The sequence below is a fragment of the Cloeon dipterum genome, chromosome 3 (assembly GCF_949628265.1).
Source record: "Cloeon dipterum chromosome 3, ieCloDipt1.1, whole genome shotgun sequence".
Lineage (NCBI taxonomy): Eukaryota > Metazoa > Arthropoda > Insecta > Ephemeroptera > Baetidae > Cloeon > Cloeon dipterum.
The window spans coordinates 27,111,422-27,135,575 of NC_088788.1; the positions used below are offsets into that span (position 1 = coordinate 27,111,422).

The 24,154-nt window shown below is 41.4% G+C and overlaps 1 protein-coding gene across 2 annotated transcripts; it reads left to right on the forward strand.

The window, feature by feature from the left end:
- The first annotated feature begins 265 nt into the window (after positions 1-265).
- Positions 266-24,105, forward strand: bark (protein bark beetle). Of its 2 annotated transcripts, XM_065486700.1 has the most exons (29): positions 266-609; positions 10,788-10,948; positions 11,377-11,573; positions 13,265-13,606; positions 13,832-14,073; positions 14,133-14,382; positions 14,668-15,176; positions 15,230-15,723; positions 15,784-16,553; positions 16,620-16,977; positions 17,096-17,470; positions 17,529-17,763; positions 17,882-18,120; positions 18,185-18,587; positions 18,645-19,057; positions 19,112-19,419; positions 19,471-19,621; positions 19,678-19,938; positions 20,003-20,260; positions 20,318-20,783; positions 20,842-21,072; positions 21,127-21,251; positions 21,310-21,435; positions 21,545-21,559; positions 21,758-22,016; positions 22,073-22,274; positions 22,332-22,573; positions 22,812-23,243; positions 23,304-24,105. In XM_065486700.1, the coding sequence occupies exons 1-29, from the start codon at positions 385-387 to the stop codon at positions 23,670-23,672; spliced, it is 8,658 nt and encodes a 2,885-aa protein (XP_065342772.1). In that variant the 5' UTR covers positions 266-384; the 3' UTR covers positions 23,673-24,105. The 2 variants fall into 2 exon arrangements, with proteins under 2 accessions (XP_065342772.1, XP_065342773.1); XM_065486701.1 differs by lacking the exon at positions 21,545-21,559.
- Positions 24,106-24,154: the final 49 nt, after the last annotated feature.

The following is a 24,154-nucleotide window of genomic DNA, read 5'->3' on the forward strand; positions in this document are numbered from 1 at the left end:
TCATGTTTTGGCATGTTTTTTCCAAAATAATAAAATCGCCACAAAAATAAAAAAATTCTCTACACGCACTCACAATCCAGCGGCTGGTGGCTTGCGGGTTCGGCTTTTGCTGCCCCCTGGTCGCAGCAACCCGACACGCTGGCCGCACCTGAACAGGTAGCAGTCACCTGCGTGACGTCAGCCGCTGCGCAGGCGGCCAATGAGCGATCAGCGAGAAGGGAAGGGAACGCGGCGGCGGCGGTGGCGACCGCGACGAGCAGAGAAAAACAGTCAGCAGTCAGTTATTCGTTTTGCGTGTCTGAGAGCAGAGGTGCGTGCACGCGGCATGCTTCGTGTCCGACGAGTGGCTAGCCGATTGTGAGAGAGGAGCGCGAGTGTCCGACAATGGCTTGTGCGTGGGTGCTGCTGCTGGCGGCCGTGACACTGGTCGCCGCCGAAGACCTGCCCGGCGGAGTCATCACGGGCACGCAGCGGCTGGACAGAGGCCCGTACAACGTGATGAACGACATCGTCGTCGCCGAGAAGGGACAGCTCGAACTGGGGCCGGGCGTGCAGCTTAGGTTCTACCCCCGCACCGGAATCATCGTCCACGGCATCCTAAGGACGCAGGTGCGTGCCTTTTTAAATTTCCTCTCGCCGCACACCTGACGGAAGGAAGGGTTTCTTTCAGGGAAGATTGAACACACGCAAAAGCAATGAAAATGAATAATGGTACATACATACAAGGGGATTCGACAAGAAAATGATTTTTTAAAAGGTCAAAAGCCGCTAATTTAAATATTTATTAAAATTGTAAAATTGGTAAAATTGGTGAGTACTTTAAAATTGCTAAATTATTATAAAATTTGTGCCATAAACAATGCAAATTTATCTTGACTTATTTAAATATCTCAAACCGATTGAACTACTTGAGAATGCCTTTCAAAGTAAGCTCAAATTTAATTTGGGATGTATAATGCGTTGCACAATCTACTCTTTATATAAAAAGTGTTTAAAGTCATCAGATATATATGCGAAAATATCAGACTGAGACTTATTCAGGAGGCATAAAAATCCGGTTTAATGTGATAATCCCCATAAAATAACACAAGGAATAATTTTAAATGGCTTAACAGACTGGTTTTTAATTCTATAATATACCGTGACTATGCATTGCAAAATTATCCACCAGGTCAGGCATGCCTTTAGGAAGGCAGTTTAAACGGTTGGAGCGACACCTTCAACAACCGTTGCGATTTTTCCAGCCCGCATGTTGACACGACCGCGTGCCGCGTAATTGAATTACATTTCCAAACACAGAGGCTTATCTCGCTTCTCTCAACTCATTCTTATCACACTCCAATTAACCTGAAAGATTAGCCCAAGTTGCAATACAATTAAATGTCAGAGATCTGCATATTTCCCGGAGCAGACCTGGTCTGTGGTCTGTCCGCCCCTTCATTCCATGAGAAAAAGTGAGGTACGGGCTCTCACAACAAAAACAGTCGCTGTGTTGCCACGATTACGTACCTGACTGAGAGAAGAAATCCCGAGCGCAGACGACCCCTTATTGTGAACCTTTGGCCTGAAGAGATGCGAGGAAACCGATTGAAGGAGAGTTGGCAAAGGGGCGTTTCACAACCGAACGAGGAATGCAGTGCTTTTCCGCTGTCTCGATTCATTTCCATTCAGAACGAGCATCCAGGCAGGGCAGGGCAGGGGGTTTTGAATTTTCATATACCACTTCCGCTATTATTGTGCCATCGGTTGTTATCGCAGGGTTTTTTGAATGAATGCCAAGCACAACCTAATACTCCGAATTTGAATGAGCTTGAGATCTCTCTGGTCAGAATTTAAATTCTAAAAGACGCGTGAGTGCGATCAATCTTTTTGCCTATGAATTTATGAGACAGAAAATTTACTATCTATACCAAAATTTGCATAAATTTGAAATTCACTTGTACAGTAAAAATCTAATTAATTTTTGAATTAAAATATTTCTTTACCAAAAACTGGTCGAATTTAATTAAATAGCTCTGAAATCAACGAGTAAAAATGATATCCGTATGTACAATATCTTATCTAGAATTGCAATTTATTTCCATTATTTTCGGTAAGAGATCTTGAGTATACCAATCAATTTAATAAATTAGCCCATTTGATTCGTGTTTATTGGTTCCAAACGTCCGTATGCTTCGTCACCTTTGTTTAAAATCAAAGCTGAAGAGTTTTTTTTAAGGCAAAAGAATAATCGCAAAAAATTTAATGAAATTTTTGATTTTTATGTTCAACTGCATATCAAATTTTTCCTCGACCAAAAGTCACTTTTTTATTCAAATTGAAAATGAGTAAATGAAGTCATCTCCTTCCATGCGTGTAAACGTATAGGTTCACAACGGCCATCATTTGGTTGTTGCTTTTAAATGGATTAAAAGGCGCAGTTTTAAGCTTGCGGATAGCGACGGTTGGCGTCCTTGGTTTTATTGCACATGAGAGATGACCGTTGAGCGCGAGTACCTGACTGGGGGCCAGGGTGTGCGCTCGGCCAATCAGGTGGCGGCGGCACCTGTTGCAAAATCCCACTTTGCAGAAGCGAAGGGGAAGCATCGTATAGTGAAAATTCAACCAGCGTCACAGCCCACTCCTCTTTTACATTACAATATTCTAAACGGCTGGTTGGGAGACCAACGGTCGTATTTTGATATTAATAATAAATTCTTTCGGCGTGCTCTTCAATTCAAACAATCGATAATCGGCCCCTAAGGAGCGGAGAGTTGCTTTTATTGCGCGTGACCAATGCGGGGATTGTGCTTATCCACGGGCCGCAAAATTTAATATTTTGCTTTTGTCCATTGTTGCTGCCGGCGAGAATCGCGAAAGAGGCGAAATTGAATAAGACATTGTTGTCCGTTTCTTTTTGCTGATGAGACTCGGTCCTTTCATTTGGCGCGCTTTTCATCTGTTATAAAGACAGTCTTTGCGGGCAATCAGGCTTAATTTGGTCCAGACACACTTTCAGCAGAGATGCAAAAAGCAGTTTTTTTTCATTCAATTTGTATCATTACAAGGAGCGGAACCAACGTTGCATTTAATTTGGAATTGTTCATGAAAAACTCGCTTGACAGGCTCTTCAAGTGGAATTCAGTCTTAAATGATAAACTGTAACGGGTCGGTTAAATTAAGAATGAAAATTCTAATTTTTACCGGTGGATGTTAATTTTACAGTTTACTGCATCCATTCTTACCTCTGCTCTGTTTGCCTGGTGTGAAAATCGGGAAAATCACCTTTGCACTAAAACCAATCGTGTCCATTCTGCATGGGATTTCTTCTATAAAACGGTTTATTTTCGTAGCCGGGGTTTTTTCAACGCATTCATAGTGGAATGTGCGAAATCACTGCCACGATTAAAGCAGAAAAAGGCCGTGCGAGTTAACTTTTGTGCTGCACCTGCCGTCAAGATACAGGTGCTTCAACTCTTTCTCGCCAAGCGCTAGTTGAACTTGGAAACTTTAATTGTAGTTAGTTACGCCGCGCAGAGAAATGTGAATAGAGCAGAACGCCGGCTCCGTTCTCCAAAAAACGGAAACGAATCTTGCCCTCGTCTCTCTCAACTGGAACACAAACGCCCGTCTTTGCGCAAATGTTCGACGGAACGCTCGGCTTACCACACAGGATATGCCAGGATTTTAATCATTTTCGCTCGGCTCAACTTGGGAGGATGCACTCCAGTTGCACTTTTCGTTTGTTTAATGTGCGACACTTGGCCGAGAGACCTACTTCAGAACGAAAGTATTGCTTTCCAAAAATGCTAAACCCTGGGGGAAAAGGTAAAAATCTTTGTAACTTGGAAAAATTTATTTAACGCAAAATTTTATATTCTATAACAGTAAATAAATATTTCTATGAAATTTTAAAGATTTTTTTATTGAAAGAAGTTTAAATTTAAAATAGGGAAACTTCAAGGAAAAAACTTTGCTCAAGTCTTTAGTGGTTGACCGGGTGTTATAATATAACTTTTTGAGTGATTCTTTAGTCTGACAGAATCGACTGGTTAAGACAGAAATGACGAGAATTCACCAATTTATTTATTATTTAACCGAAGAAAACTAGTAGTTTACCCATTTATTGCATTCTCACTCTTGCCCTACTCTGCGGTTTGCATAATTCTCTCTCGATGAGACAGAGCCGTTAAAATCCAGCGTGTGTGGGTCGAGAAGCTTGGCACGCCTGGGGTCATGTGGGGTCAAGTGACTGACCGTGTCGCACTAATCCACTTGGTGGTGTAACCAGAGCTACGTCTTGTAAAACGCCGCCCTTGACCCACAGCCAGAAAGAATCATGCAGAGGGAAAGAAGATAAGTAATTGCATTTCCTATATACTTGTGCAATATCCTTAATTGAACCATAAGTCGTTCAATTAAATTGAGATTGGCTCCAATTAGCTGCAAATTAGGTTAATCATCTGCTTAGGTTTCAAGTTTCTTCTCTGTTTTAGATTAAATGCTAATGATGTGTGAGCTCCTATATGAATCTTGTAAAAATTAAGTTCACACCATTCTGCCTATAGCTACATATTGTAATTAATTTATGTTTGAGCCCGTTGGCTCGTATTGTTATAGTTAAGCAACTCGAACTGCTCAAATACAGCTCAACGGGCTATAGGATAACTCGCCACATTATGGTTTACGCACCTCTCAGAGGCTTAATAAGGGACAAAAAAATGTCTTGTGTGTTTAATTAAAAGATCTCGGTGCGGGAGGCGCAAAATGGCCGCATTATGGGCCCAAGCTCCGCTGCGGCCACTCGGGCTCCATGTTATCCGCTCAGCGGTGTTATTGGGAAATTTGGGACACGGGAAGAGCTTATAGAGCAAAGGTTCTAAAAATTATTATTATGCTTTTGTCAGTTTGCGGATAAAATGCACTGATTGTTTTCCTAATTGAATTCCTAATTTTTCAATTCTTTTTCCGTCGAATTATTTTGGCGCTTTAAGTTAGATGAAGTACTATCTTGACATTAAACTTGGCTCCTCTTATTGCACTTGATCAGCGATAGTACAGGTGAACTGCCTGCTAAGTAAGTTCACTTGGCTTTTGGCGCTTGGCTGCTCCCATAATTTATAATATGACGGGTGGGCGCGCGTTGCCCTGTGAGAATTCGTCCACGACCACTTCTCAGCTGCAGGAAAATTGCTCGCTCGGAATGCACAGTTCGTGGGGCATGTCGGAAGACGAGGCCGTTTTCTGCGCGGTTCACCTTTTCTCGTAACGATTGTCGGCCAACGAGCTGCAGGTTAACCAGTAGTTCATCCAGCACTTGACTCACCTGGATGAAAGCAGAAAGCAGAAGAAAAGGAAATTGCGTCGTACTTAATCATCAGATTTCTTTGTACCAATTATTTGAGAAAATCGTTTCGGCGGAAAGAGTTTTGTAGGTTATTTGCTGTTGGAAGCAAGCCGTCAATGTTTCTAGAGTTGTTTTTGCAGGGCTATGAAAAAATTTAAAATCTTATTATGACAATATTTTTCAAAAGTCCTTCCTTGTTCTTGCGTTGATCAGCGCAATAGTATTTAAAAATAAAATATTCCTCTAGACTTGCCTTTAAAGTTTAAAACAATGATATAAGTATAGAAAACGTAAGCCGTTTCTAACATATGTCATGAGGAAAATCTATCTACAGCACCTATGATTACTCACCGTTTTAATGTTTGCATTTTTGTTAGTAATTAAGATGTCTAAGCGTGATTCACTCAAATGAGAAACGTTTGCCTCCCACGAACGGATATTCTGAAAATTTTAACGGCAGACACTTTTACGATCTACTTGTCAGCGGCTGAGTGAGAATGAGAGCAACTTCTCCGGAAAATATGTATTATGTGACTTCACCGACTGGAGTCGTGCACCAGCCAAATTAAACAACACTCCTGCTACTTCATCGCGTTTTCATAAAATGTCATTTCGGATGACGTTTTCGTTTTTATCCGATGACACAAATGACGTCACTATTTTAAACGTGGATAACGCGTGCTCGCGGAAAATGCAGACGTATTAGATTTTCAATGTAGCTACGCGCGTGAGTCAAAATAAAAGAAGCGGCTAAGAAGGCACTTTCAGCGGCATATTAGGATTCAATGCACTCCCGTCCTCGGCGTGACTTTCTATTCTTCACGCCGATAAAAAGTCAGTCACTCTTGTTACAGGGCTCGGTGACATCTCGCCACTCCGCCTTCACGTAGAAGTTCAAAGCACGTTGTAAATCGGGCGTGACGCTGTTTTCCTATTTGTCTAAATAACATTTTTTGTGCCTGGGACGTGTTTTGAAAAGGCAATTGATCAAAGATGGAAAGATAATATACGTGTTTGAGTAGCAAACAACACGAGGAGATTCTTAGGTCAACATCGCTGGAATTTAAAAAAAAAATGGATTTTTTCCTTGCCTTAATTTTTGGGACCAAATATTCGTTTAAAAAAATAAATAATGGACGAAGCGGACAAAAGAGAAATATCTTTTGGGACCATTAGTTCAATGCTTTTTATGACGAGAAAGTCACTGGTCTGCTATACCCCGAAAATATGGTTATATGCTGATATATCGTTTGAAATTATCATTTGATTTCATTTAAACTTTTTAAATAGCATAAAATACAATTCCATACGTTCAACTATGCATTGATTGCATTGTTATAGGTTTTTTTTGTTTAATTGTGATTGATAATCTTATCACAAAATTTTACTCTCAACGATGAAGTTCTTTTTATAAATAATGCATTTCAATCACGTGGGAAAATTGGAAACAAAAGAGTCTAAATAATTATTTCTCACGCCGGACGCTGAAAGTGATTTCCATCAATTTTTCTGGCGCCAATTTGAAGTTATTTTCTTTAATTTCTTGAGAAGTTGAGAGGCTGACTAAACGAGCAAGCAGTCAGAGCTAATAATTATTCCTCCGCTGTATGTCTGGAAGCCACACCAAGTTGAGTTTGCTATCTTAACTATTGCAAAACAAACAAGACGAGGCGATGACTCACATTTTTAATAACGACAGAACGCCGTCCGTTTCGAATGTGTGAGAGTATAATATACATGTCACTTAGTATCCTTCGTTGCAACTCTTTATTGAGTGAATCATTCAAGCTGAATCAAATTTGCATGAAGTGAAAATTCTGACAAATCAAGCCACTTAAAATTGATTTGAATTTAAATGGACACTTAAAATACCTTTTGCTGACCTCGCTTCCTTTGCTCGAAAAACAGAATGAACTTGGAATTAAAAACTAAAAGGATTTAATTTTTCACTCAGCAGCTTAACTCCGTTTTGTAGTAAGGCTGACAAAATATTCCTCGTGATTATATTTTGTGATTGGATGTACGAATTTCGTTTTGAAATGGATCAAATCTTCCCTTTTCAGTCGTGATTCAGTTAAGTGAGTAAAAGTCTCTCAAACTGCATGGACCTTATATTCATTCCGTTAGAAAAGGGAAAGTGCGGATCTAGCGAACATCTGACTGCAAGCATAAGTTCAAGCGTATGAAAGGCAACCTTTGAATATACCTCCTGGTTGTATAATTATGTTCACGATACTGTTACTCAATCATAGTTTGCTTGAGGGAGCACGACGGATATAGAATGAAATGTTTATATTTTAAAGTATAATTTTTACTAAAGTTATTTGAAGCTGTCGCAATGGTGATTTTTTTTGCAAATTAATATTTCGCTAAGCTCTGTACTCACAATTAAAGTATATTATTAGTATTGGAATTCTATGCGGAATTCGAGTAAAACGGTTTAATTCAAATCAAGTGGAAATTTAAAAAAAACTATGCAGTTTTTAACAATAGGTTTTCCCTTCTTGGTGATCCCCATTCTTAATCCTGTTTTATTTAACTTGCGATGGATGCTTACTAAACATTTCAAAGCTATATTAGACCTTTCGAGAGAAAATCGAATGCTAGGACCTTCTGCGCACATGTGTTCAAATTATCACAGTTGACTCTTCCAACTTGATTTTCCGTCCCAGCTAGTTGATTATCACGGGCGCTGGCTGACGATTAAAATGGGCGCGTGCTCTCTGATAACTGATAAGGCGCTCGCTCTTGTTTCATCAAACGCGTCTTTCTTTCGTCGCACGAGTCGCTCGCTAGTGAGTCAGGTGCAATGCACACATTGATATCAAACGGGCTGATAAATGCTGTCGCTATCACGAAAATAAATGCCTTGCTCCTGCTGTTGCATTAGTGAAACTGTTCGCATTAACACACTCTCTTTTTATTTAAAATTTGCAAAGGTTGATATTGTAAAAATTTCCCACAAGAGATATAAATCATTCCGGCAATGAATATATTAGAAATTTTGACAGTACCATTGTCTTATTTTGCTCATGAAAAAGTAAAACAAAAAAATTAGATCTCATATAGCAGTTCAAGTATTAAAACATTTATTTAAAATATAAATTTCTTTTCAAACACCACTTCACACTTAACACGCACAATTACGCATATTTGGCGTAAAAGGCGAATGGGAACGTGTCGGTGCGAATCGATTCCCTTCCTGTCTCGCTCCCTTGGCGCATGAATGATTTCCACCTTTCGTGTTTGTCACTCAATTTTTAATAGTATATATGGGAAAATGGGGGAGTCATTGCTGTAGTTAGAGAGGGTTCGGTGCGCTGGCCACGTGAGTTAAATATCTGCCCTTCATATTGCCGCAGAGTTGCGGGAGTGACCTTAACATTCAAGTGAAGGCCTCTGTTATTGAGAACAAGGGGATTTTTAAATAAAACAAAATTCTTCTCCCTTCATTGAATGAACGGGAAATCACTTTAAAGCTGAAGATTGTGTTACACGTGTTCGACGACCCTCCAAAACAAGCGGACAATTAAACTGCATTTTACGTCCAGTTGGTTTCCTCAAATAATTGATGAAAGTTCCTATTCAATAATGTTATTTGAAACTCTGGTTTAGCTGCTCAATACCCTCTCCTCGCTGGTTTTGAAGCTACACGCAAGTTTTGCGTTTTATAGTAGTTGTAGGGAAACATAATCGATTTTTTACAACTTCTTGAGACGACGCCGTGCGCAGTTATAGGAATAAATTATTTCGTTTTGAAGGTCGAATCTTCACAAAGAAAAAAATGAGTCCTGAGAAAAGAACTGCGACTTTCTAAAAAAGGGTTAAAAATAAAACTTGCGTAAACTCTTATCAAGGCACCGATATTTTGCAAGAATTATGTATTGTATACACACGGAAACGGGGAAAATAATTGGTTGGCACATTAGGCTCAAAGTAGTGGAACATAAAAAAAGTCCAAGATAAAATAAAAATGGGCTGATTCTGATTAAACAAAAGCACAATCAGCACGGATTTTGAATTTGAGCACGGCAATTTAAGAACCGCTCGCACATCAAAAGAAAAATCAACAATGGCGCTTTTCAGCCGTGTTGAATGGGCCGCAACCGGGTTCAGCGGCGAACCATAAAACCTGCTATTTGTGTGGATATGTAAGTGAATCGATGCAAACTCGGCGTGTAGAGAGCACTTCCTGCATTGTTTATTATCTAGCGAACGGAATCAGAAATTAAAAGGGAGGCGCCGCCCCAGAGCAGCAGCCGCGAATTGGACCCCTGAACGGGTGAATGCATGCAGCGAGCGAGTCAACTCCCAATTAGAATGCAAAACGGGCTTTTTCGGCTCGGATTTATTTGCACGCTGCTCAGGCCACAGTTATGTTTCGCTGGCGTCTCAGGCGGTGGGAAAGCAGAGCTGGAAGCTGCCGTTTGACCTCAATCGACGGTGAACACACTCGCACTCTCTGTTCTCCGCTCGCAGGCAACACACGCGTCTCGATACCCTGGCGTGAATATAACAGCAAGAGACGCCGACGCCGGTGCCGCCGGTTGTTGTCAAAGTTTAAGCTGAATCCATTTAGCTCCACAGTGATTTTTTGCCGTGAACAAACACGCGTGGCTCGTGGCAAAACGCAAATATTACGCAATTTGGGTAATCTTCTCATTAGAAGAAAATCTTCAACTAAAATATAACATAGGAATATAAGTTGTTTCATATATATGCTGCAATATTTAAAATTAAATAGCTGTAAAATTTGTGTAGCTTTAATCATTTAAATTTTTACATTGCCCTGTTTGAAATAAAGACTGTGTTTTTTCTATCACCAATTCATTTTAATTCCAGCTTGAATTTAAAAATGTGATTATTTTGTTGATTTTATCCAACATCTAATGATGAGAAAGTGAAATTTATCATTGCATAAAATTTTGAACTTAAAATACAAAAGGAAATACAAATTAAGTACATTTTTGGAATAATTTTAGTTTGGTATTCACCAAAAACGTGTCGTATAAAAACAGTTGTGAGTATACAGACTATGAACAATGGAACGCGTGTCTTTGGCCGTGAATAGAATGTCTGAAAGAGCGGAAGTTGAGAAAAGCAATGCTCTGTGTACTGGAGAGGAAATTCAAAGAGCAGAACGCAAGAAAACGTGTCATGTTTTATTGTTCAGATCTGTAAAAAATATTAAGAGCGATAATTCCCACTACTCTCGGCTCCTTCTAATTTAGAATTCTTCAACCTTTTGTATTAATGTATATGACTGCTAATCAAATATATTCTCTGGGTGGGACTGGAAAATAATTTTTAATTGAAAAATACATAGAATTATAGTTTCGTTTTACATGGAAAGTTTTTAATAAACACAATAATTATTAACAACTCTGATGCCTCGTGTTCATTTTTTTCAAGCAGATAAATTGTTATCTCGCATTTAAAAATTTTGCTGTTTTCGTTTCAGGGCACACCAGAAAATAAAGTGGTGCTAACAGCAGCGGAAGAGCCTCGGAAGAAACTGGTGAGGCCAACCCTAAGGCTGGTGGATGGACCATCGCCGTTGGCGGGTCGTCTGCAAATGTTGTACAAAGACCAGTGGCGCTCAATCTGCACGAATTCTAGAAAGTGAGTTTGCATTGTATTCTTAATCCGGATTGGAAGAAGTGTCGAATTGAAGCCATCGCGTCGACCCTTCTTTACATAGTGCAATATGAGTCCGAGTGTTTGAAAAGCCAGGGTGTTGTCCGCACTGGAGTTGGATTTCATATAATTGTCCAGTCGGCGGCTTTCATTTCAAATTTCATTCCTGATGCTGCTTAAGAATTTTAAGAGAAACCAAAGTAGACTTGGTGTCGTCTTTCATGGTGCGAGTGCTTCATAGCGACGTTTTTGCAGTCGCACATGTTAATTTTTGTCCGAGGTTCAAACCAATAATTAGTAAAACGAAGCGACATTTAGCTCTTTAAAATTGTTAAATCATTGGCGTCCGGGAGGAGAGGGGCTTTTTCAATTCACTACTAGCTCTACATTTCGTTGTGTTTCCATTTTCACAGTTGGACGATCTCAGATGTGAACACTGCGTGTCGCCAAATGGGTTACAACGGGGGCAAATGGTGGGCCTGGTTGGATCGGCAAACAGGTCAGCCCAAACCTCGGCTTTTGCTCGAAGTGCCGAATTGTAGCGGATCCGAAAACACCGTCCAAGAGTGCTCAAGCTGGTCGTCCAGACAGATGGGAGCCGGAGTTTGTGGTGAGTTCAATGAAATTTTAGACAGTAGAGGGTATGGCAAAGGAATATAATTCCAGATAATTTTTATGTCAGGCGTTTCTTAGTGTGAGGTAAAATCAACATCAATTAGTGAGAGAACCAGTTTAAAGTCTTTACTTTCAAAATATTAATGAATTTATCGAGATACGCTATTAATAGCTTCACTAATTTCTTGATTCTGCACGCAAAGAAACTTTGATAGCCACTTTTGTAGTCAAACACTGTGCATCAGTTGATATTATCTTGTAAGAAATGCGAGCGGAGCAGGCACAATGACAAAATAAGCAGAATTTCATCGCAAGCGCCGCTTCCACGAAGCGAGCCTATCACCCGAGCGCTAATAACAATTACAAACAGAACCGTGTGATTACTGCAAAGTCGTTCTGTGTTCTATTTGAGGAAATTACTCTCGTGTCAAAAGGAGAGTGAAAATGGAACGAAAAAACACGCGTTCAGTGGTTGGAACGAAAACGTATCTGAACTTTAGCAACACTCGGCGTGTCAACGACTCGGTGATTTTTGTACCTTTTTCTCTAGTGTGGGAGATAAACGCTAGCTAATTTCTGTCACGAGCCAGTTGCAATAGCTGTAAATGAATCAGGAGTGGTGCTTTGCTTACGCGTCGCTGCCTTTTGTCTTTCTTTTTACACTGAGTCGGAATCCAAGGAATTTGTCAGGTTGATTGCTTCACGCTTGAAGAAACAACAAATCTAAAAGTATTGTGGTTAAGATAGTCCTTTTATTTTTATCGTGCAATTATTGTTTAAAAATAAAAAGTTATCTGTCTACGAAATTTAGTGAAACAAAGAGTGAATAATCTTCGTTTTTTTCTTTGCCTCAGCAAGGTATAATTTTAGTCCTACTTACCGCCGACAAACAGGTGCTACACAGCACTTTGTGGTGTTTATAGTAACCCAAGCCCCTTCCTAGCCTATGGATTCTTTCCTTTGTGACTCACGTGCAGCACAAACACCCACACCAGTATTTTTTACATACTGGACTAGCTTTGAAAGCACGATTCGTCTAATTTTCACTAAAGAGGCCCGTGAACATTTTTAAAGATGTATTAAGCTCTCCAAAGAAATCAATTTGATTCTCTTTACTCTTTTGAATATTTCATGTGTAATTTTGGGCTAATATTGTAATGTCATTATAATTAAATTGAAACACTTAAAATTATGAAATTTTGATATAACTTGTTTTTCATTAGCTTTAAGTACATATTGTATTATACGAAAATGACTACCAGTTTGAGTTTCATAACTATGAACACTACTCAAAAGCCAAGTTTCCTCGGAAAGATAGATCGGAACTTCGCCCTTTTTAATTTTTATTAACCAATACCAACGAAATTAATGCAATTTTTAGCTTAATGAGAAAATGATAGTTTCATATAGTATATATGTTTAAAATATTCATTAACTGCAATAATTCGCTACCTTACAGCACAAAAATAGCATCAAAAATTTTAAATTTTCTGCTTGCATAATTTAAAGTTGATTTTTATTGAATCAGAGGAAATAATTACTGCGCATCTGTAAAGAAATGTTGATATTTTGTTCGTTTAATACCGTTAAAATTCAGTCATTTAAATCTCTGAGAATTTCTAGAATCAGAGAAAAACTTAAGGTGAGGGATGAAAATTTCATAATTTCCGCCCTAATTGCTTGCAGATTACCACCCTGATTTGGGCCTAGAGTGCGATCCGTACCACGTGATAAATCGGGTGTCGCAGCACTGGCGCGGGGTAGTCTTCGAGAACGCCAGGCACGAGCGAGTGCTGGTGCACGAGAACAAGCTGTATGTGAGCATGTCGCAGTCCGAGCTGCGCAACACCGAGATCCGGTTCGCAGGGGTGACCGCTGAGGGAGGAGTGACGGCCGCCCTGCAGGTGCACGGCGTGCCTCCCAGGGTGGACGGCCTCACGGTCATGCACTCTGCGTACCATGGCGTTAACATCACCAGACCGACCGCGCCCATCCGCCTACTCAGCTCCAACATTGTTCAAAATGCAGGTCAGTTGGCAAAAACACCGTCTACCGGCGCGATGATTGTCCATTATTTTCGCACAACGTGCAAGGAATGGGTTGCGCCTGTCTGAATTTCTGGGGCGTTGCTTCCCTTTCCTTGTACTTACTGCGAAATAACACGATGAAAGTAGCAATTTTCGACTGATTTAAATTGGCATGAATTTTTTTAATCACCAGCAGCAGATTGAGTAAAAGTTGTGATTTATTTAGGTTTTGGAATCTACATGAACAGCTCAACCGGCCTAGCGCACTTAGTGGGCACCACCGTGTCCGAAAACGGTGCTGATGGCATCCGGTACATCAACCACGACGAAGTTCCAGACAAGAAAATCATCGACGGCGCTGATGTTTTTGATTTTTGCACATTCCCCATCACAAACAGCCAAACTTTTCCCATCCCCATCTTCGCCGAGCAGAGAAAGTACAACCCCGTAGATAAAGACTGCAACAAGGTGACCATTTCTAAAACCGGCTAATATTTCAAGACACATTAAAATTTTGGAATTTTCAGTCTTTCTTCACTAAAGAGAGTCAACTGCTGACCCTGAAGTTTCTTTCCGTCGAGACGGAGCGTAACGAGAGTGCCACCATCGAAGTGTTTGACGGCACGAGTGCTTCTGATAGACTACTTGCCAAATACATTGTCAGAAATGGCACTTTTGCTCAAAGTGTGACCAGCACTCGGAACACCATTTTCATCCGGTTCAAGGCTCAGCCGAACACGTACAACTTGATTTACATGCAACTGATTTCAAGCCACAGTAAGAAAATTATAATGAGATTAATAAACACATTATTTAACATTACAAAAGCTTTTAAATCTTTTTAAAATAGCATTGATAAAAATTTAAATTATGAGTTTTTCCAAGAAAGATCTTCAATATCTTTTTTAAGAGAAAACATCTGAAAAGAAATTAAATTGATAGCCGTATTGGGTTGATATTAAAATTTGAGCCTTTTAAATACAGAAACCCAAACAAGACTATTACTAGCTCTGCTTATTTATGAAGAAGTCTGACTCATTTTTATTATCTTAATTTTTTTAGAAAAAGCGTTTGATCTGAACATCACTGACTGCGTAATTTCGGACAACAATGGCCGTGGAATTGGCGTCGAGAACATGCGCAGCGTCGTGCACCTGCACAACAGCTCTGTGTCGAACAACAACCACGTTGCAGGTTTGCATGTGATAACCGGCGTCGGCGACGTGAACATCACGGACAGCCGAATCGCCTTCAACCTGGGCGACGGCGTCAACATCACCCACTCTGGCGGAAGCAGGAACATAACGCGGTCACTCATCAGCTCTAATAAGGGTTACGGCGTGGCCGTTTACAATAACGTCACCGAGGCGTATGTGCCCTTCCTGCAGGAGACGATCGTGTCCCACTCTGTGATCTACAAGAATCTGGAATCGGGAATTTTGGTCGGCAATTTCTGCACCGCTGCGCTGGTCAACATTTCTGCAAATTGGTTCAATGACAGCTCCCAACCTGCAGTAGATATTCAGACTTGTTGGAAGCCTGTGAACCAAAGTGATTTAGTCACCTTGCAGGTTGGTATTAATTTGTTTATTTAAATTTATCCATTTCATCGTTTTTCTTCCAGATTGGACACAATAATTTCATTTCGAATCGTCTCGGTTTGAGGATTTTCCCAGCTGTGAACCTAAAGGGCTTGGTGGAGTACAACTATTTTACCCAGCATACATATGGTGCTTTGCAAATTTACAACGGACCACTGGAAGAGTTGGAAACTCTGCCAACAGATCTCGTAGTGCAGTACAACGAAATTAGTGAAAATTCTGGCGTTTTCGCGGTCACCCTTAGCTTGTCTCCTTACGGCGAAGGACAGCACCTGCTGTTCACAAGAAACTTTGTCCGCGATAATGCTATATCCGAGCCATTTGAGAACCTACAGCCAAGGAGTAGAATTGCCGCCCCAGTCGTCGTAGGCTCTGCAAATGTGGACGTCTTCAGAAACATACTGCAAAATCATATTTCAAAATATGAAATTGGGTCACGGCTACAAGATCAAAGCAAAACGATCAACTGCACTTATAACTGGCTGGGATATAGCAATGAAAAGAATATATATGATAGGTAAGTCTAAATTGTAATTTTACCCTTGATGATGTAAATCTGAAAATTCTTGTTTGTTAGGTTATTTCATCGTAAAGACCGTTTCGATCTTGCCGAGATAAAGTACATCCCATATTTGCTGCACAGTAGCAACCCGTCGACCAATACCATCATCAGCCAGCCTACCTACGTGCCTGAGTTCATTGAAGATTCAGAAGTTGGAGGAGAAGTGGATGGACAGTTGACCCTCAAGTCTGGGGAGTACCTTGTGACGAAGGACATTAGCGTCAGGGTTGGTGGTCGATTGACCCTTCAGTCAGGAGTGACGCTCAAATTTTTGCCCTCTGTGGGCTTCATGGTGGCCGGCAAACTAGAGGCCAGGGGCAGGACCGCCAATGACATCCGAATGACCCTGGAAGAACAAGAGCCGTTGAACGAAACCGTCGCCAATGTGAGGTTGTTAGGTGGAAAGACGGAACGGGAAGGAAGATTGCAAGTGAAAATCGGCGAGAATTGGGGCACCGTTTGCAATTACAACTGGCACATTCGAGCTGCTGAGCTTGCCTGCCACCAATTGGGCTTGGTTTTAAACCCTGACGACTGGTTCCTGGAGAGAGCGGACATTCCTGAAGCAGGAACTTCAGAGCCAATCTTTATGTCCAATGTTCAGTGCAACGAAGACGATCTCGACCTGACTCTCTGCAGAGCTGAGCGTGAAGGGGATTTTGAGAACTCGTGTACTCATGAAAATGATGTCGGCCTGCGCTGTTACGAGCCTTCCTGGGCTGGCATGAGACTTGGCGTCCTGGCGGAGAGATGTGACCTGCAGTACATCACAATTGAAAAAGCAGGTCAGCAACTCAAATTTAATTTCCCACCGCAGCTTTTATTTAAGAGGTGCGTATTTTGTTTTTAAGGTTTGCTGGACTACTCGACCAGCAGATTCAAACCCGCCCTGCAAATGGACCTGGCCAGACACGCCCTTCACAACATCAAGGTCATCAACAACATGCACGATGGCCTGGGCGTCATCTACTCAGACCTGTTTTCGTCTGATGCAGCTAACACGGTCACTGACTCTGAATTCAGCGGAAACGCAGGGAACGGGGTCAGCTTAAAGCAGCTTGGTCTCACCATCACTGGCTGCACAATCGAAAAGAACGGTGCTGCAGGCATCAATCACGATCCTGAAGTGACAAACAAGCAACAGAGGGAACTTGCTGGGTGGTTTGTTCCTCCTGTGATTGTCGACTCTTCCTACTACAACCCATATAGGTAATTTTTTCTAAAGACAATTTAACTAATTATCAGTTAAAATTATTGCCAACCTTAAGTGCATCTGGCTTCATCAGTATCCACAAAATAATTAATGTACCAATATACATTTTTTCAGGCCTATTACACTGCCTCAAACAGGAGGAGAAATTGAATTGAAAAATGAAGAGAGCAAGTACGTCATCACTACGAGAGCGGACACCAACGAGCGGCGCCAGCTCCACGTCCGCTGCACCCCTGGCTATGTGGTGGGAATCCAACTGCTCAATCCGATCCATAATCGCAGCACAGAGCAAATTCTGATCCACGACTCGCACACCACCGGCAGAGTGGACGTCGACGTGTGGAACCTGCGAAGGGACCTGACTGTTTTCCCAATTTCAAGCAGCTCTTACGGAATAATCATAGAATACTCCAGCGGCACCAACGCTATAGGGGGTGCTGTTCTCTTACTCTCCTCTATTGTGGCACCTGTGCAAAATGTTCCAAACAGGTGAGCGTGGAAATAAAGTTGGAAAGCTGACAGATTTGATATTTTGAATCAATTCTAGAATTGTGCGGGGAAAGGTTCCGACCCTGGAGGTGCTGCAGACAAAGATCAAACACAACCGGAAAGGAGTGACAGCCAGGTTCTACAACCGGTACCTGAATGACATAGGAGATCATTACCTCAGAAAAGCCAATGAAACAATCAAGATGTTCCATTGCGAAATTTCCCACAACCAGGAGGAAGCGGTGTTTGTCTACTCTCCTTATTGGGATGTGCACACCTCAAACATCTCTGAGGTAAACCACAAACAATATATGGGGAATATTTCTTTATACAATTAATGTTGTGATTTAAATTATTTGTTGTGTAAAAATAATTACAAACCACATCAATAATTAAATAATCGTTTTGCAGATCAAGTTTATGATCAATAGCAGTTTGATCACGGACAATGGCAAAGGAATCACACAGTTCAGCCGAGATCTGCGTAGCTCAAATAATCTTTTCCATTGGGTTCTGCAAGACAATACGCTGGAGAGAAACGCTGCTGGAGGTTTCCATATTTCATTGCCTTACGTGTGGCAGTACAACGAAAACTTCACCCACTCCTTATATCTAGCAAACAACACATTTAGAAGTAACAAGGAATTCAGGTATTCAGATATTTTTTTATATCTAAATAAAAGAGTTATTTTAACACTATCTCATTTTTTCTAGATTTGTTATCGACGGCCACTTTGCTCAGTTTAACATGACAAGCAACAAGTTTGTGAACAACAACTGTAAGACAGGACTCATCTCTATTCGCGGAATGGAAAAGCAAATGCGAATCGACAACAACGAAATTGAGAAAAATATCGGCAAATTCATGGTCGAGTTTCACATTGACAGTCAATCAGAAATCCTAGGAGAGGTCAGGGCCAAGTTTGTTTACAACAAGGTTCAGGGCAACAGAATCGAGAATGTCCTTGACCGAAGGTTCCAGAAGCTCACAAACCCCTCATATACCATCGGATTCAATGGAATCCAGAAAGTAGATGTGAAGCGAAACTTGCTTGGCGAAAATAAATTGGATTACGAGTTGTTGGCTGGCATTAAGACTGCAAAGATAAAAAATACGGTACCATTTTTCAATTCATTATAATACGATGAATAAACTTAATAATATTATTTCCAGGTTAATGTTGCTGAAAACTGGTGGGGCAATTCTGACGTGAATATGATTAAGGAACGCATATTCGATTTTGATGACTGGAATAATCATGCTGTGGCCGATTTCCAACCATATCTGTTGGAGAACGACCGCCAGGGATCTCTTTCATCTATTTATGAGGCCCCCTCAACTTTGGTGACTGAGTTCCTGGGAGGCAGGCTGACCAAGAACTTGGTTCTGAGCTACAGAGAACGCCCTTATGCAGTCAAATCAGACTTGACTGTGATGCCAGGAGTTATTTTGACTATTGCTCCTGGCGTTATTCTGGAATTCGCCCCAAATGTTGGAATCTTGGTCCTTGGTGTGTTAAGAGCCCAGGGCAACAGGAATCAGGAGATTGTTATGCGACCTGAGAGACCGCCAAAAACATTTGAAAGGTAAAGAGGTTTAATATGTAAATATTTCAGCATTAAATTTATTCTTTACTGTAGTGAAACACGCAGTAGGACGTCAGGAGAGCAATACTTCAAGCCTAGATACTCTGATTCCATTAGACTGTGCAGTGGGCCAAAATGCCAGCCAAATGCAACAGAAGGTTTTGTGGAGTACTTCAACCGAACCACCTTGCAGTGGGTGCCTTTGTGTGACTCAAGATTCACTGAGAGAAATGCAGAGGTGGTCTGCAGAGAATTGGGATACGATCCTCTCAATGTTTATTTCCACCACGGCGAGAGAGTCGAGTACCACTCAAATTCCCTCACAAGAATCTGGTCGTGGCCTGAGCCACTGCAGTGCTCTGGTGAGAAAGATAAAAAAATTAATGTTACACTTATTAATTTTTTGCTCGCAGGAGATGAGTCTAGATTAGAAGACTGCCCCATTCGACTTAATGGCCAGTTGTTTGGTCATCGGCACGAGTGCTTCTGGAACAGTGAATTCGTTTTCATCCACTGTGGAAAGCGAAATCTTGAAGCGGGACTGAACTACTGGGGAGGCGTCAGGTACTTTTAGTTTTATTTGATTAAGTATAGGTTTAATTTACAATTTTTTACTTAAGATTTGCGCATCCCGATTTTGAGTACAATCTGTACGAGCACCGCATTCACGACGCTGCTACCCATGAAACTATTAAAAAGGAAGAGTCGATCCTTGAATTCGTAAACATCACTGGAGCAGGAGTTTTGCACGGTGAAAAAGCGCCAGCTGTTCAGAGCATCATCAGATCGCCCAGGATTTCCCACTTGAACATCAATCAAAGTGCCTCCCATGGAATAAATTTGGTTTCTCCTACAGATACTATGAGAATGAGGTTCAACAGGTACAGTTGCTAAATTTCCTAAATTTAGAATTAATTCTTATTAACTTAATTTTAATTTAATCAGGATCATTGACTCTCTGGGAGTTGGAATGTCAGTTGTCTCGCTGACTGGAGAGGGTCGAGAAAGTTCAGAGAGCTCATTTGTGCCATTGAAGGAAATCCATCTGCCGTTTGGATTGTTTAGCATGATCGACATTTGCGACTCGCAGAAAGAAGTGATCATAGAAGAAAGAGTTCTGCTCTACTACAAGTACGACAACAACCCTGTCAATTGTGTCAAAATCTTCAATAGCGTTTACAGAGTCAAACCTTTTGGCTTCCGGTAAGCTATATCAAGCTCAAAGAAAATTAATTAGACTTAAATGATTATTTTTTTCAGGCTTCTGCAATTCAATCTTTTTAACTCGACTAACAAACCTGGCAAGCCAGACAGCATTTCTTTGTTTGACGGCGACATTTACAACATTACCACGACCAAAATCTCAGATATCACAGTTGGCTCCAACAACGAAAAACAGCTTTTTAGAACACTTGGTCCAAGTCTCAGTGTTAAACTTTTCGCTAATGGTGCCAGCTCGGTTCACGGGTTTATTGCTGAAATTGTCACACTACCTATTTCGGCAATTGGCTTTGATCGGGAGACACAGCACAACATTTCCTACTCGATCATCAGCAATAATCGACAAGGCGCTATCCATTACGCAAGTGCGGGCGAGGTTAACCCTACTGTCACCATAGAGTGGTCCCAGTTTGACGAGAACTGCCTCAAACTGTACGGAAATTTCACCAGCTGCAAATCTGCGATCAACATGGATGTCCAAAACACTCAGAACATTTACTTTAGGGTACGTTTTAAGGTGAAGCCTATTTTAAAAGAAGTATAATATAATATATCGCATGCAGAACAACCTGGTGAGGATGAACCAAGGAGGACTGGCGATCAGGGCCGACTCTAGAGGATCAGCTACCTCACTCAAGGGCTATATTCACAACAACCTTTTCACAGACAACATGAACAGACCAACGATTTACATTGAAGGCCGCCAAAGCAGTCCCTATCAGGAAGTGACAATTTATCGAAATTACTTCACAAGAAGCTCTGTTCCCTTCGAAAATGTTATTGTATTGAAACAGGTAAAATTATTTGAGCTAATATAGCTCGGAAGTAAAATGAGTCTCTTCCCACAGGTTGTTTCTAACTTCACATTCAACTACTTGCACAACAACCTTGGCAGACACATCCTGGAAGTATCTGGTTTTGAGAAGGTCAGACTACCTATTTACCAAACTACCTCGCACAATGGATTTTACGAGTAAGAATTTTCAGTCACCAATTTTACTGGACACATTAACTGATTTAACTTTCGACAGAAATTACGCCATTGATTTGGAGTCGAGGGGCACCATCATTGCTGGCACAGCTGGCCAACACTATGTGGACAATATTTTGCTCAACCCAGCCAATGACTATGAAATTGTAACCGTCAACAGATCACTGTAAGTAGATTTCTTTTCTAAATTGTTATACTTCAGATGAAAATTAATTTCTTAATTAAGTAAAGATGATTAATTACTTCAATGATATTTTCATGAATCTCTCGGAAAGGGCTGGGATAAATAGGTAAGACACATGTAAAAAAGCAGTGTTTGTCTTGTGTGCTGCTTTTAGTTGGCTTGCTAGAAAAACAAAAGCCATGTGTATGTCTCGATGTGTCTGTAAATAACTACGTCCCTGCACTCTGCAAGTGCTTGCGCAAATAGTGCCCGACTGAATTAAAACTTATGGAATGCTTTTTTAACTTTCCATTCCAATTAACAGCAGTCTGGACGTCTGGAAGACTCCTATCGACGCCAAGCATAACTGGTGGGGCTACAACAACACTTTGGCAGTGATGGGTAGAATCAAGGATCGCAGGGACGACCTCGACCTGCTGGAAGTCGACTTTGAGCCTTTCCACATGAGCAATCGCACCATTCTCAGCGGGAAGTGTCCGCCCGGCTGGACCCTGGTCGGAGACACGTGCTATATTTACATCGGAGCGCCCATGACGTTTGCAGAAGCAAAAGAATTTTGCAGAGTGAGTTAACTACAATTTTAGCGCAAGCAAGAGCAATAATTCATTTCTAATCACAGTCTGACAACGCCACCATGCCGTACGTGATGACAAACTACTTTGCCCTGTACCAGTTCCTGCGGCACCAGCAGCAGTATTACATGTACTACGACAGGGTTTGGGTGCAGCACTTGAACAAGATCAACAAGTGCACTGCCTTCACCTATCAAACAATTGAAGAGGACCACTGTGATCAGCTTCTGCCATTCCTTTGTGAAATTGGTCAGCACAGCAGCTATGCTAAACAAAGACTATTCTAATTTTTAATTTTGTCAACAGATCCTAAGGTTTACATCGACCCCTACGCTTGGACTCAAGATGTTGTGACTATTGCCGTCATGGGTTTCATTGGTGTGGCCATCATTCTGGTCCTCCTGATTGCCGGCTTGTGGTACACAAAGTCGAAAAAGAGGCACGTAGAGCGACTCGAGAGGAGAAACTCCATCAGGGCTTCCATGCACTCCCTTAGATCAATCAACTCATCGCACGGATTCACAGAGCTTGGCTACAGAAGAGCCGCGGTAAGTGTATGAAATTTAGTGCTTTTAGAGGAATAAAAAAATTTGCAGAGAGGTCCGATTGCATTTTCGACCCATATGGAAATGCATAGGTAAATTTGGCGCCTCTATTTAATTTCAATTTGTTTTGAATCAAAATGTAATTCTTTTAAATCAATCTGGTCTAAATTGATTTTCCCTAGCAGCGCAAGTTATAAATTGTGACCAAACACTAAAAATGTGTTCTGAATTTTTCCCTCAGGCTCAGCGGTCGACCTCCACTTTGGCAACTAACGTGCGGGAATACAAGAAGATGAACGGCAGCATTGATTCAATGGACAAGTCTCAATTCAACTCTTCCGTTGAGGACGCCCAATCCTACGACATCTACGAGGCTCACAACCCACACGCTGCCTCTTACGGATATCCGGAGTACAACAAATACGCCCGCGACCCTAAGTTTGAAAACGAAGCAGTGAACGCGATGGTGACTCCGCCCTTCGACTTGTCCTTCCGCAACGAAGGCTTCAAGGACAACTCTACCTTCGCCTCCAGGGAGCCTTTAGATCATCCCTCGGTCAGTTACAGGGTGGAGCGACGGCCTACTCCACCTGACAGCCACTACAACGATTCCACATTGCCCATGGGCAGCAGGAGTTTTGACATGGAGAAGAACAGAGAGCTAGATGAAACGGTGAGAAACTAAAGAAAAGGCGCAAAAACTCGATTATAATCTATTTCAATTTAACTGCAGGTGAGCGAAATCCACAGCGAGCTGATGCTGCCCTCGGCCACCCCAACAACTCTGGCCGACCCCCGCGACTCTTACACCCCCTCCACCCTACCTGACCCGCATTACTACAACGGCCATTCGACACCAGACCCTTACTTCTATGGCAACAAGACGCCATTTGAGACAAATTTAGACGAGGACAGTCCACCTCCGAGACCAAAGAGTCACATGATTCTGGAAACGGACCTGGACTCAATGCAGCCTGCTCCACGCTCCAAGAGCGAGGCCCTGCTGGAGACCACCTTTGACTTCCAGCCGCAGGACGCCAGACAGGACTTCCTGAGCAGAGCGGCGCGCAGCAAGAGCCAGCCGCTCGAGACAGCCATGTGAGACTGATATGGACAATTTTTTAACTGACGAAAGTTGATTGTGTTCAGCATCGAGACTCTACGATGTTTCACTAGTTGAGAGACACATAAAATATTCATTGTTATGTACATAATAGCCTTAACCAGTGCCTTCTTGTGCCCTTTATGTGTAATGTGATATGGCCAAATTTAGCGATGGATCACGTATCTCTGCCCTGAGAAAGGTTAGTGTGAGTGAATGAAAGATACGTGTGCCAGTACGATAATTGATGCTGCAAGCTTTTGTAGGTAAACCGTTCATTGAGATCTCCACGTTTTTATATCTTTGGACTCTAGCATTTCTACAAGTTATGAAAGATGAAATATGCTTATGAGAATAAAGAAAAATGTAAATATTAACTGTAAGAGAGGATCAGTATTGAAAATAAAATATTTTCATATAACTTTTAAAACTATTTCGCTGATTTTTATTAATTACGTCCCCTTTAAACACAACGCAATGTG